The sequence below is a fragment of the Tiliqua scincoides genome, chromosome 5, assembly GCF_035046505.1.
Source record: "Tiliqua scincoides isolate rTilSci1 chromosome 5, rTilSci1.hap2, whole genome shotgun sequence".
Taxonomy (NCBI): domain Eukaryota; kingdom Metazoa; phylum Chordata; class Lepidosauria; order Squamata; family Scincidae; genus Tiliqua; species Tiliqua scincoides.
This window is the reverse complement of record NC_089825.1, coordinates 71,156,864-71,172,169: the sequence shown is the minus strand read 5'-3', so window position 1 is coordinate 71,172,169 and position 15,306 is coordinate 71,156,864. Positions and strand designations below refer to the sequence as shown.

The 15,306-nt window shown below is 42.3% G+C and overlaps 1 protein-coding gene across 4 annotated transcripts in view; it reads left to right on the top strand.

Annotated features, from left to right (window-relative positions):
• The window catches only part of FHOD3 (formin homology 2 domain containing 3), a 309,925-nt gene that overhangs the window by 216,022 nt on the left and 78,597 nt on the right, over positions 1–15,306 (top strand). For 3 of the 4 annotated variants that reach the window (XM_066626842.1, XM_066626844.1, XM_066626841.1), the window contains 2 exons: positions 1,319–1,624; positions 11,473–12,365. In XM_066626842.1, the coding sequence (XP_066482939.1) occupies positions 1,319–1,624; positions 11,473–12,365 (1,199 nt within the window). The remainder of the gene's footprint in view (positions 1–1,318; positions 1,625–11,472; positions 12,366–15,306) is intronic. The other variant, XM_066626843.1, reaches the window with a different exon arrangement.

Genomic DNA, 15,306 nt, shown 5'->3' with positions numbered 1-15,306 from the left:
CTAAGTAAATCCCATTACAAACAGTGCTGTTGCACAATTCATTCCTATAGGAATTGTACAGAAGAATTAACAATGGTCTGTTTACCCTAAATGTCTACTGATGCAGCATGGCAGCCTTGAAGTAATCTTGTGGAATCTGATTTTAAACTTTCCATTTCTCAAATGGACTTCCCTTATTCCTCTATAAAATTCTGTGTTTAAGCTATACTCCCTTTGTTTTCTTTCTTTATGACATATATGAGTTATCTTCAAATAATACCAGTCACAGTCTACAAGTCACTGCAGGGCTCCACTGCTGTGTCCATTTCAACAGTATATACACATTGCTTCACTGACCACAAGGAGAAAGTTGGAAGGGTATCATAGGTTAGCCAGTAGGTGACTTCAGGAATACACAACATTAACATGCATGTTCCTATTTCCATTACTTTTGCATGGCCATTTCTGTGTTTGGAGAGCTGTGGACTGCTTGACTGTAGCTGTGGATGCCTTCCAGTTCCTTCACAGCATAAAATGCATGTGAAAATCTGCTGGCTAAGCTGAAAATGATGATGAAGGTGACTGACTGAATTTAATTGCGTCAGTGATAAAATGAGGAGGAGAAAGTTGACTGTACCATCAACAGCCAACCAGTTCTGAGGCAAATTCATGCCAAATGCCAAGCAACTGGAAACTAAATCTGTGCCATAAATAAATAAGCGAGTGCTTGATGTCACTATCCTGAAGCAACTAGATATGAGGCAATAGATGCTTTCTCTAAGCTAACTGCATGTTAGCTTCTGCCTTCTTCAAGTTAGTTTTCCACACTAATAACAAAAACACATCTCTTTTTGTGTATCAGGTGAAAAATCAATCACTGCTATGACATAGTAGTATTTGTTTTCAAGAGCAAAACAAATAGTAGACAAAAGCTTTTATTCTTCTTCCGTTTTCCTCCACTCCCTTTCTAACTGACCATTTCTTGCTTGGAGGTTGTTCTTAAACTTTCAGCTGCCACTGTGAGTGGGATGATTAGATATTTAATACCTCTGTTGTTGGAATCTAAAAGCATATTAATATAAGCTTCAACATTTGTCCAGACTTCTTGATTCAAGCGTAGAATGGCATATTTCCAAAGTGTCCCTCATTAGCAGTCACCTTCCAACAATATGCACAATTCTGCACTCCAAATCCCAGCCTCAATTGTTTCTTTAGAACCACTGATCTATGCCTTTTTCCTCTCCCTCAATTGGAGAAATGAAGATTGATGAAGCTCACTTTCCTGTTCAAAGCACAAGACACTGTTGTTAAGTGAAAATTTTTCCATTGTTTTCACCAGTGAATTCCAGTGAACCAGAATCTGAGCCAGAGGCAGAAACAAAAACAGAACAGGAAGATGAGGCAGAGTTCAAGCAGGGAACAGAAAATTCCCAAGAAGTAGAGGTGGCAGAGTTGGAGCCTGAAAGTGAAGTGGAGCAAAGCCCAGAGCAAGAGGCAGAAGAAGGTGCAATTCTCAGTGAAAAAGAGAGGCAGAATGAAGAAGTGAATGAAAAAGACAACTGCTCTGCTTCCAGCATATCCTCAACAAGCAGCACTCTAGAAAGGGAGGAAAGGGAGGAAAAGTTAACCAGTGACAATGAAACTGGTAAAGTGAAGCTTTTTCCCCTTCACAGCTTAATATATTTAATAATTTTAAAATGTCAGTTTCATTTAAACACTTTAAAAAAACTGAGTTGATTTGGTCATTGATATGTCTTCATGATGAGCCTAGTGCATAGATATTCTGAACATCAAGTTCAGTGGAGGCTTTCTGTGCAGAGTCTCAAATTTTGCAGTCATGCCTTGCGAATGTGGGATTTGATAATCAGCACAGAATTAAATATGTTCTCAGCTTTTATTATTAAAAAGATGTTTTTAAACTTTTTGGCAAAGATAGGTTTGAAAGTGTGCTGGCAATGCCTCTTGATGGTGTCTCAGAAAGTCTTGAAAACAAAAGATCCAAGTAGTAGTGTTTCTTCTTTTTGTTTGGAACCTCAGGCCAAAGTCAGTTTCCATTATACCTCCTTCAGCTCCATAGCATTGAACATGTTCATCTGTACTATCTGATGACAATTCCCAGAGGGTAGGAACTAGGGCTTCAGAGTTCTGAGCCCCATGGATGGCAGAAATAATCAATTATATAGGCGTGCCCCGTATCCGCGGCGGTTCCAGCCTGGAATCCCCTATGGTAATCTGAAAATGCAGCTACCAGGGAATGCCCCTCCACCGCCTGGAGGTGAGGGCAGATCCACTCGTCTCTGGAAAGTCCTCTGAGTCCAGGAGAGGTTGCACAAGTCCATCTGCAGTCTCTGCTGGGCTCAGACTGAGCCTTACAGTAAAAAAAGTGATTTCTGTGGGTTTTTTTTTGTAAAACTGGAAGTGATATTTTTAATGCCTTATAAGATATTAAGAACATCACTTCCAGTTTTACAAAAAACCCAGAAATTGGTTTTTAAGTGTAAGGCTTGATCTGAGCCCGGCAAAGGCTGTGGACAGATGTGTGCAGCCTCTCCTTGGCTCAGAGGACCCTCCAGAGGTGAGGGAGAGCTTGCCTTGGAGAGGACATGTGTGAGAGGCCTCACAAACCTGATCTGTGAATAAGTGAGTCCATTGATACAGGATCTGCTGATACAGGGCCCCCCTTGTATATGCATACTTTCTGCATAGTACAAATTGAGGTAACCCTGGCCTAGAATTTTGATTTAATTCCTTAATAGCCCAATTCTATTCGGCCACTGCTGGCTCAGCATGCTTTATGGCTGTTGCAAAAGGTGATATGCCGTTCAGCATGGCTGGGCTGCTGCCACCAATTGCCTATCAATGACTCCTAGTACCTGCTGGTAAGTCAGGTCACTGTGTTGATCAGGAGGTAGGACTGGGCAGAACAGAGTGTTGTTGCTAAGACTGCTCATTCACACAGACATGTATGTTCCTATATGTGATGTACGTATGCACAATAACTCAAATTGAACCAAATTGGGGAAATTTATTTTCTTGCCCTAGGGCAGGGCCCAGCCAGCCCAGAAGGTCAACTTAGACCAGCACCAGCTCCACAGCTAGCACAAGTCCACATGGACTTATGAAGGCCCAGGAAGGGTGTTAGGATTCAATGACCTCTGTCGCTAAACCCACCCCCTTCCTGCCCCCAATCTGCTCTCCTCCCTTCCTTTGCCTCTGTTCTGCCCACCCCTGTCCGCCTCTCCCCACTTCCCTCCCAGCCCCAGCACTGTCTTACCTGACATAGCAGGAGTCCAGTGCCTATTGCTACATGGACCTATCTGTTCACCACTTCTGGAAGTTGGTAGGCTATGCTCTCTGGCATTCACATTTGCAACAGCTAGAAAGCGCATTCTACCACCATAACATGTGCTTAGCACTGGGCCGAAGTCTGTCTTTCTTTTTTCCCATGGGGAAAAACATCTTGAGAACTTTATGGTAGGCTGGGAGTGTATGCATTTTTGTGGATGCAAGACTTTGAGGAAATGGTGCACCAGTCTGAAAGGGTAACTGCAGGAATTGACAGCAGACTTTGTGAAGCTGGATATTATTTAGAAAATCAAAAAAACAGGATGTGATAGTTGAATAAAAACATAAGGAAAAATGGGCAGTAATTCATTCAAATCTACACTAGAAAACTAAATTTGAGGAAAAATAGGGCAAGGTAGTCATAGGGAAGAGGAAGCAGAGAGAATTGGTTGGTTTTTTAAAAAGCTTCTGTAAGATAATTCTCTCCTGGGCCTAATCTGAGCCTAATTCTCATCACCACCCACCCATTCTCACCATGTTCATCACCCTCCCTGCTTCCTTCCAACCCCCTGTGATGGATTACTCACTTCAGCCAACATTGGGCATTGGTAGAGGCTGCATTGCAACTGCTGTTAAGTCAGCCTCTGTATCCACAACAATAGTTACACCAGTGGGGGAGGGGAATAGGATTGAGTTGAAAGTTAGCTTTTCTTGTCACCAGGGCAAAGGGCTTCAGGCAGCCTCATGGCTAGGCCAGCCCTGCATGCATATATACATACTGAGCTGGGTGGGTGAGAAAGCTGTTTGAGGATTTGGTTAACTAAGCACAGGCTTATCTTCTAAAGTTTAAGGTATTCTTGGCTTTTCTAGGGATTCCTTATATGGGGGGGGGGATAGGACAAAATGTCATGAAAGGGGGGAGACCCACTGATCCAGAGCAGTGATGCCTAGTGCCAAGCACTCACTCACTCACTCCCCCCCCCCCATTCTTCCAATCAGTTCAGACATACAGCTTAGTGGGACAAGACTCACTAGTCTTGTGCTCTACCACCAGCCCAAGAGATCTGGTTCCCAGAGAGGCTCCTTGGGCAAAATTCCTTCCCAAGAATACTATTTAGGATTGTTAAAATGCTCGCATTCTGACAGTAACACCTGCAGAGCAGAGAGACTGGCATATCCATTGATCCCAGAACACAGCAGAGGTTTTAAACAAAAAGGTTTTATTAAAAGATGAGGGGAAAAAACAATGTAAACCAGGGGCATATCCAATGTTTGTGCTGGGTGGGCATAAGCACTAGATTAATTCCAGAACCCAGGTCATGGCTCCTGCCTGGACTCGGAGCCCTGATCTTACCTGCCAGGTACACTAGGGCTCCCAGTTGAACTTGTGGTCTCCGTGGCTGAGATTTGATGTGTGGGTAGACCTGGGCTCCCAGTCTGACTGCTCCATTGGATGCCCTGCCCTGTAGGCACTCCCATTTCTCCAGACTTTGCTCCCCATTCCAGCGGGTGCCGTTAAATTTACTCACAAGTCGAAAATGTTTGGGTCCATACAGTTAGACATACCATTTATCATCATTATAATATGAAACCCATAATGCTCAGAATGGCACATTTGCATAGGATATTTTTCAGGGACTATAATCATTGCATTCAATCCTGCAAGCCAATCATAAAACACCACCTTCTTTTCTGGGGTTTAGCTCTCTGTTTCTAGTTTTGCATTTGATATCAACACAGATCTCTCCTTTGTGAATTTGCTCAGAAAATGCCCTCATATCATATTCAAATCAGACTCAAAACAAAAGTGTGGCTAATCAGTTACAAACACTTCCAAACAGGATCATTTAACCAGATTTCTGTTTCAAAAAGCCCATACCACACTTCATGTGGAAAGTCTGCTTTGGAAACTTAATGTGGAAAGCCACAGGTCTCCTATGCCTTAACCAGGGACATTGTATAACAGACAATTCAGCAGCTGTTCTTTTTGCACCAAGGACCAGCTAATTTATCATAGACACTCGCCTACAGAAATTTTTGCCAATAACTCAAGCTTAGATAATCACCTGAACTTATCTCTGAGGTTGCTCAGGGGGCAGAACTTTTCAACTCCAGAGAAGTTGCCTTTCAAGCAGCATTGCTTTTCAAGCAGCACCAGAGAAGCAATGCAGAGATAATTAGAGATTGTTAATCTCCAAGGCAACCCCTGGAAAGCTCCAGCCAAAGTTAACCTTTTCAGTGCTTGTGAGACTTTCATTGAATTGAAACAAGCCTCCTTCTCTAAGTTTATGGAGCAAATGCTTGCATTTTGCAGAGGTCTTGTTTTTTAAACATTTCCATTTGAAACAAATGTCCCAGGCTACAATTCAGTGCACAATTACTTAAGAATAATACCCATGGATAACAATATGGGTCTGCTTCTGAGTAAATAGGGTTACAACTATGTGCAGCTGCACTTACAGTAATTACTGGTTGCTTGTCTCTGCTGTGAATTGAATTGCACACTTCCAGTTATGTGTTATGTATGTTATATGTTGAGTCTCTGGCTCACCAGGCACCTTAAAGAAGGATTTGATTCATGATTCTCCTGAAGTGGTTGCCAACCTTTTTCACTTGCTTACCCCTTGGCACCCCATTTCCATAAATTGTATCCCTCATATTAGCTAAATGTTTGTAATTAACATTAATATAAGCCCTCATCTCTTCCATATGAAAATTCATACTTCATTTATTCATCACAGTATGTTCTCTTTTTGTCTGTTTGAAGAACAGAAGACTATGCCTTTGCACAGTTTTGCACCAGAACTGTCCTGAGCAATTTTTGGTGATTGATCACTTTCCATATTATGTTTTTTTACTGTGCTGGTTTTCAATCACTGATTCATACATGAATTGATCACCAAAAATTAACTATTGGTGGGGCTGTCACAGTACCTTGCCTGGTACTGCAAGGCATTTTGGAGCACTGCTTGCCTTTTTTCTGCCATTATTCAATTCTTTTTCAAGCACTCCTAAAGGTCCTGTCGAGTGCCCCTGAGGGTACGTGCACCCCAGACTGGGAACCACTGTTCTACCAGTATGTTGTTTACAATGCACTGACTCTAATAGTGTTTACAAAAAGGTTGTGAGGACCAGAATTTTAAAAAGTTAAAGACTCAAAATGTATCTTATGATCTTTTACTATATTTTTAATAAATTAGAGACTGTACAGGTCTCAGGTAACCATTACTGATAGGTTATTTTTTAGAATCTGACCTCAGGTAAAATCAGACAAAATTATAGTCAGACACACCCCTAAGTTTAACCCCCGATTTATCAGAGGGTCATAAAAATTCCATGATATGACTCAAAAGCCTGTCCCTGACTTCTCTATAAGATCGACTTATAGGTGGGTGTCTGTGGTGATTAAGGGCCTGACCTATCCAACTTTCCAGCACTGATGCAGCTGCAATGTAAAGGAACACATGTTCCCAAACTTTGAGGAAGCCTCAGTGACAGCCCCCCCACTACAGGATGCAGCACACTCCCCATTGATACAATTGCACCAGCACTAGAAAATTGGATAGGATTGAACCCTAACTTCAAGGTAGGAAAGACTGGCATTCTCTCATCATGTCAAAAGGAACAGAGGAGAATTTCAAGAGCTGCCCTCCTTTCTCCTCCCCCCCTCCACAGTTTCACCATGAAATATCCTTTATTTTTTCATCACCCACCCCCTTTTTGCGGGATGCTTAACATCCAGTGTGTTAGTGAACTGAAAAGAAATGTTTGCTCATGCTTTGACTTTTTAGTTGGTTCTAATATGTTTAAGGACCCAATCCTATCCAATTTTCTAGTGTTGATGCTGCTGTGCCTATGGGGTATGCACTGCTTCCTGTGTTGGAGATGCAGTCACAGAGGCCTCCTCAAGGTATGGGAACATTTGTTCCCTTACCTCGGGGCTGCATTGTGGTTTTACTGGTGTTGGATAGGATTTGGCCCTAAGTGTGTCCCCTAACAGCTTCAGCTGGCTAATTGCAATTCTTGCCAATGGAAGGCAGAACAGAGGGCTGTCTGAGAGCCCAATCTTATACATATCTACTCAGAAGTAAGTCCCATTACAGTCAGTGGGCTTACTCTCAGGAAAGTGTGGCTAGGATTGTAGCCTGAGAACCCAACCCTATGCATGTCTACTCAGAAGAAAGTCCCATTATAGTCAATGGGACTTACTCCCAGGTAAGTGGAGATAGGATGGCAGCTTGTGTCTCCATACCAGAGAGTGACAGGTCTTGGTTTCGGCCATAAAAGGCTGCAGTCAAGTGTCCATTTCCACTGTGTCAGGGACCTCTGTCGCTCAAAAGCCTCCTCAGACAACCCTCCCTCCTTGCCTAGGCTTCATCTGGGGCGGTCTCCTTTGCAGCCAACTCATGCCCCTGAGCTCATGCCAGAAGTGGAGTGCAATCGCTCCACTTTCACTTCTTAAGCTTTAGGGAGCCCTGCAGATGCTCACACAGGGCTCCCCGCACCCTGGCTAGGAGGCTGCTGGAGGCTCTGATAAGTCCAGCCAAGCCACTGCAGCCCCCTGAGCAATGTGATCCTGGGGATCACATCACTGCCTCCTCCTTGCCCCTTAAGGGGGCAGAGGCCAGGGCCCTCAGGCTGGGGTGTCATGATGCCCCAGTTTGAAAAGCCCTGGCCAAGGCTGTCTAGCTGGCCTAATCAGACTCTATAAATTGCCCCACCCACTTCCAAGGGCAAAGATTCCTTCCGTTCTGGGTTGATTTTGCTGTGTCTGAGCCCAGTGGCCTTGTCTGAGCTCAGGACATGTGTTGTCAGTTCTCCCAGGATTTGACAGTTGATTTGACAGTTTTACAGTTTGAGTTCAATTACTTGATTCATCAGTTCCCCCATCTGTTGTAGTTTAGTGCTTGAATTATGTACTATAGTAAATTACTGCAATTATAAAGAGAATTGATTTCATAATCTTCACAAAGGTCTTTCTTAATATTGGTGAACAGAAAGTTGGTCTGTTCCATTATATTTTTAACACTGTTGTAATATAGGCAGAAGTTTCCCTCAACTAGAGATAGTGAAGAGGGCCTTCATGAACACAAAGAGCAAATCATTCAGGAGATAATCTGCACACATCCAAAGTTTGTAATCATCTCCTTCTAAAAAGAAATGGTAGCAAACAGAAAATAAGATTGTGCTTACTTGTAGCCATTGTTCTTTGAGAGCACTTGGCCCCTTCCACTCATGCAGATTAATGGCCACAGATCCAAGTGCTTCCTTGTAATATATCAGCCTGAAGATCATAGCTCAGCCATTTTCAACCTTTTTCAGCTCATGGCATACTGACAAGGCACTAAAGCTGTCAAGGCATACTACTACTTTTTAATTACATTATTATGGTACAATTAATTTAATATAACTAAGGGCACAGTCCTAACTAGGTCTACTCAGAAGTAAGTTCTATTTTGTTGAATGGGGCTTACTCTCAGGAAAGTGTGGTTAGGATTGCAGCCTTAGATCATTACATGACAATGAAAGAAATTCACAAGAAGCTTCTCTCTCTGAGAAGTATACAGTATTCAGTTTCTGGAAAGGAGGATCAATGTTTTGAAGTAGGTGATCACATTATTATCAATTGATATGCCAGGAAGTGTTGGCAAAGAGGGGTGAGACTGAGCACATACTGGAGAAATGTGGGGTGAGGAGATGTGGCTGAAGTAAGTGCAGGATTCACTAGGGTGGGGGGAAGAGATAGAGAGAGAAAATGGGGCAACTGATTCTGGACTTTGAAAGGTAGGGAAGAGGGAGGGAGGGGCAGTAAGAACCCATGTATTCTTACTCATAGAGCCTGCTCATGTATTCAAGAAAGAGTGCAACCAAGAGCCCAAGCCTCTGTACATCTTCTCAGAGGTAAGCCCCATCACAGTCAATGGGGCTTACTCCTAAGTGTGGATAGGATTGTGGCACAGTGCCCTTACTGCCAAAGCCTTGCCAGTGGAGGCAACACAGGGAGGGTCACTATGGGCCATTGCAGGTAAGGAAAAGGGTCTCTCCAGGATCCTTTTCGAGCCAGCTGCTTCTGGCTCCGTACCTGCTTCCACCTTCTGGCTCACTGCTTGCTCTCACTCCCTCCATGCTCCCACTGCCGGCAGCTTTTCTGGCTGCCCAATCAGCAAACGGGGCAGGCACCAGCAATAGCACTTTGAATCCCTTTGCGGGTTGCCCCCTTTTCTCCTACTGCCTGGTGAGGCTCCAAGCAGCTGCTTCTTCCACGCATGCAGCTGCTACTGCTGCTGCCTGACTACTTGGCCCCACGGCACACCTGAGGCTGCCTTGCGGCACACTAGTGTGCCACGGCACAGTGGTTGAAAACCGCTGTCATAGCTCCTGATGCCAATGCATAACTGAATGAAATTGTTGGCAATATCAAGAATTGCTAACAATTTCCGCCTTTTGTGTATTTGTGTCTTGTTTTGCCAATTATCTGTTCTGGGACTGTCAGTAGGTCTTAAGTCAAGTTATAAACTTAAATGATAACTTGTAGAACAGTTTAAATAACTTCTAAAATGTTCACTAAGAACAACAAAGACTTGGAATTAACACTGTTCTCCTCTCTAATTGAAAATATCATAATTTTCTGATTGCCTCAGTTGATGATTGAGGAAAAAAAACTATGGAGAGAACTTTCGTCACACACACACTCAAAGTATTCTGCCTACTGCTGTGCTGGAATCACAACTGATACCAGCACTTAATTTATCACAATTATGTAGGAATGTACGGAATCTCATGGTTAGCTGAGTCAGTGGGTGGGGGGAGCTCTACACCAGTGTTTCTCAACGTTTGTCCTCCGCTATATTTCACAGGTCCACTATTCAAAGTATCACCAGAAGTAACTGGTGATGATGACTGGTTGGGAGGCCAGATGCGATGCAACAAACACCAGTAAGAGGCTCAGAGTGGTGGGAGGGCGTTTCTGAGCATGGAGAAGCATGCTTTAGAGCTCTGCCCACTGAGCTGAACCTCCACCACTTTTGTTGTGTTACAGTCCTGGTCTAATGGTATTGGCCTCTGCCTTTCCATTGGACCATTTCAGCGACGTGGAGAGGGGGGATTTGCTGCATGGGTAACAGCCTATCCTCCATACCTACTTTACCCAGGCTTCACGCTCTGGAGAGGACACTCTGTTCCAGAACCACCATTCAGAGCGTGACACCATAGTCTTTCGAGACTGCAGGATGCCAACAACAGTCCTGGTCTTGGTGCTAGCTGGCAGGTGCCCAGTGAATATCACCAGACACTGCCTCAAGTACAGGTGATACCTGTACCACTGGTTGAGAAACACTGCTCTACACTATCAAACTCGCACCTCTCTCACATGAATGCCATATTCTGCAGGAAGACAAAGTCCCACTATGGTGCATTTCCCCCATCCATGTAATCTGACTCCTTAAATTGTCAACAATAGACAATGGCCACTTTCATTCTCAAGAGAACAGATATGTCATCGGTATTCTAAATTTCTCTTTAGGTAGGAGACTGTGTATTTTCAAATTATGAAGCCATAATTATCATGTGTTACCTAGAGTAGATTTTGCAGTCATCCAACCTACGCACACTTTCTACACATACACATATCATTTTGTTTCATTAGAGTCTTCAGTTTAGCTGGGGTTTATTATCTAGGTCTTCAGCAGGTGGGTCAGGAGCCAGAAGTGGGTCACTACCCAATCTCAGGTGGTTCTATCCATGGGTGTATGACTTTGATTGCTGGGCTTTGCCAATGAGTACATTCGTTCTTGAAATTGTTCATTGGTTCATGTTGGAGTTTGAGAGTTGGGTTCTATCTTTTAAAAAGTTGGAGACTGCTAGCCTAGAATAGTTGGCCTAGCAGTAACTAGTAGTTTAGAACAGTGGACTGGCTATTAAGCATCTCATGAATTCAAAATCATATGGTTCAAAATTCCTGAAATTATAAATGAATACAGATTTTTTTAAAATAAAGTATCAAATCTGTGGTGTATCAAACTCCTTCCATCAATGAACTTCCAAGCCTTACCTGATTAAAAAAAACACCTGCTATCTGAAGAATTAGGCTCCATGACTATGTTTTATTTCTGACTCTCCCAGAGAACCAGATGTAAACATTACTGTGCATATATGGATTCTCAACATCATGAACTATTTCCATTCATTGTTTGGTGTGTGTGGTTTCAGATCCATGGGTACAGGCCATTCAAGATGTTGGTGTGAATGACCAGTGCAGCAACATTCTTAACAACAAGCGGTTCATGCTGGACATGTTGTATGCTCATAACAAGAAGCCCAAGGATGATGAGGATAAAGAGCTGGAGGAGAAGACGGAGGAAAAGGAAATGGTGGAGGCCAATGAAGACACTGTCAACAGCCTGGCCAGCAGGATTTCAGTCCTGCAAGCCACCCAGCAGGCCAAAGATGAAAACATTAAAAAAATTGAGATTGGGAATTTGGATAACCAAGGCAGTGTGAAGGCCTTTGCAGAAAGATTCAACAGTGGTGAGTTGGCCAAGAACTTGAACTTTCCTGAAAGTGATTTCAGTGAAAAAGTCTCAGAAAAAACACCAGTACAGGCTAAAAAGGAGTCTGACTATATTTGGGATCAGCTCATGGCCAATCCAAGGGAACTTAAAATCAAAGACATGGATTTTACGGACTTGAGGGATGAGGATGATATTGATGTATTGGACATGGAAATGGGTCCTGTTGACTCCCTGGCTCCCCCTCCTCCACTTCCACCATCCTTTTTAGGTTTGCCTCCTCCACCCCCTCCCTTGCTCTATAGATGTCCACCTCCTCTCCCACCTACTGGTAACTTATTGGCTCCCCCTCCCCTATTCAATACTCCTCAGGGTTTAGGCTCACCTCCACTTTCCAGGGGTCAGCCAACCTTTATAAAAAAGAAAAAAACCATCCGCCTGTTTTGGAATGAGGTGAGGCCGTTTGAGTGGCACTGTAAGAACAACAAACGCGGCAAAGGATTCCTATGGTCAAAACTGGAACCTATTAAAGTGGATACTTCGAAGCTAGAGCACCTCTTTGAGTCAAAATCCAAGGAGCTTCCTGTTGCAAAGGTATTTCTCTTGATATGTATTAATTTTGATTGTATTTTGTATGCCCAAGCCAAATTAACTAGCTCTTTGTGATTAAACTAATTTCAAGAATATTGTTGCAAAATTTCCAAATAGAGTAAGGCAATCTTACAACTTGTAGACCATGGAGGGTATTACCAAATACCCCCAAAATTCTTAAATCCTCAAATGAAATCTAATATATGTAATGCTGGTAAGTAATCGGCAGTCATTTTCTATTTAAACTGATAGAAAGTTTAAACTTTCCCATGTTCTTTGCTATTTATCAATTACGGTATTTGGGATATACAGTTTCAGACTTGTGTGGATCAGGGTACCTCTGCATTTGAAGTTAATAAGAGCCCAATCCTATGCATGTCTACTCTGAAGCAACCCCCATTATAGTTAGTGGGGCTTACTCCAAGGAAAGGGTGGATAGGATTGTAGCCTAATTGAAGGAAAATATATCTAGTAATGAAAAAGTGAATCTAATCTATAGTTTTAGAGACCTTACTATATGAACAACTAATTGCAAATGATACATTGAGAGCAGTCCTCTTTAGATAGAGGAGCTTGTTGTGTATACTGCTGCATGAACACAAATCAACTATGGGGTGTCATTTAACAACCATCCACTTAACAATGGGCTACATATATGATGGTGAGCAAAATACAACAAAGACGCTCTTAATGAGGCAGTCAGGTCTCCCATAGCCTGTAGCAGCATGTCTGTTTATATAACAAAGAGGCTCTTAATGCAAAGAAGAGGCAATCAGTATGTGTACACATCAAAGACACTAGATTGGGCTGAATGTTTACTTAACAATAATCTCATAACAACAGGGATTGGAGAACATATCCTCATCATTAAGTTATGCACACCTGTACATCTTTTTTGTTTTGGTTTAACTAAGTAGGTGGAATACTTATAGTTAACATAAATTTTTGCATATGCAAAAGGAGACCTAAAAAAATCACTGATGTATTTTTGTAATGCTTTCAGTGTCCATTGTCAATTTATGTGCATGCATGTACACAATCCTGTTTACATGCTCAGGGTCAGTTCATCCAAGGTGCCAACTGAAGTGGTCACTTCAGACAGCAGATTGATGGGAGGCACCCACCACCACTTGCCTTCTCCTTTCCATTCCCTGTATTAGAAAAAAAGATGGAGCAGAATAGTTGAGGAGAGTAGTGAACTGCAGCAGCAGATGAGGAAGTATAGAGGAAAGCAGAGTAGTTGGGTAGGCCTAGCTGACTACTCTCCTCCATGTGTCCTGCTCTTTTTTTCACTCCAGATAGCAGGAGGAGCAAATTGATGCAGCATGTTGGCTTGTTGCCTCAGGGTTTTGCCTCAAGGTTTCAGAAGGGTTTGAGCCAGCTTATGTTGAAACACCTCAATTACATACCATTTTCTCTCATATGCACAATTCCCACAAACTCTTGATGATAATTCTTGTTGTAGTGCTCCATTGTCTGTACCCCTTGCAACTAACAGCTTTATCTGTTCCCTAAGACTGTTGTGCTGGCAGCTTTTTGAAACTCATGAGAACTCTGAATATTTGTAAACATCCATACTAAATCTGCAGCTGAGCCAATGACAAGGGCAGTGCAACCCAAACTGTGGGTTGCAACCTGATTTTTGGTGGGTCATGTAAGGGTGATGGAAAGATCTGATAACTAATTGCCTCAAACCCTGAAGCTATTCAAAAATCAGATAGGCTCTAAACTGCCCTGTAAGAAGTTACTGTTCCTGCAGTTTTCAAGCATGTGTAAATATAGGGAGATAAATGTTTGAAGGTTATTATTACTTGTAAATAAATAAAACAGTTCTTTCTAGATCACCTTTTTTAAAGTCTTGTAAAGCTAGGTGGGTCCTAATAGACTAGCACCAGGACCCACTTTCAAAAATGACAAACAGTTTGGGAACCACTAGACTAGGGAATCTCATTTAAATACACTGAAACCAAAGCTGTTCCAGCCAATAATGACAGAGGTGATGGTCATTTTTTTCTTCTTTTGCTGAGATCATAAAACTGAGGCAGGGTACGGGTGGGAAATTGGTAAAATACAGTGGTGTGTATTTTTTCCCAAATGATGTGTTCTGTCTTACCAATCTGGTATCTATTCATTTGTCATGGTCATGGTGAGTGATCTAACAGATTTTCAAGACTGGTTTTGACTTTACAGATAGACATGAATGCATTTTCTCACTTCATTCTGATAACCTTACAAGAAAGTGGTCTGTCTATAAAGCTGAAATAACTTAGTGTTGAATGCTTTGGGAGCATGAATATTTTAGGTGTTAAATAATTAAATACTGTTTTTTTTTCTTTATCATTTGAAATGCCCTAGGTCAAAATGGGCCAAAATTAAAAATGTCATGGACTTTAACCATTTAATTTCTAATGTTAAGAATTCTTGGGTTTACATTTCAACGTAAAACATTTCTTTGGACAATGAGGTGTGATATATTAAGAGATCAATTCTAGCTTTGAATACACTTTATTCAATTTAAAGCTGTTTCTAGATCGAAAGGAACTTATTTAAAACCAATATTGTAAACAAGATTTCCCAATGATTTAAAGCCCTGCTGAAGGGAGCAAGTTTGCTCTGAAGAGAGCAAGTTTGTAAAGACAGTATTGTAAGTATTGTTAGCAAGTGAGGTGTCTGTAATGGCCCAGATTACACATTACGTGAAATGCCTAATATAATCTGGGGGAATATAAATCTGGAATATAAAGCCAGGGAATATCTGGCTTGGAGTGTACCATTTCAAACTGGACAGAGAGCACAACCTGATGCATATCTTCTCAGAAATAAGTCATAAGAACATAAGAACATAAGAACAGCCCCACTGGATCAGGCCATAGGCCCATCTAGTCCAGCTTCCTGTATCTCACAGCGGCCCACCAAATGCCCCAGGGAGCACACCAGATAACAA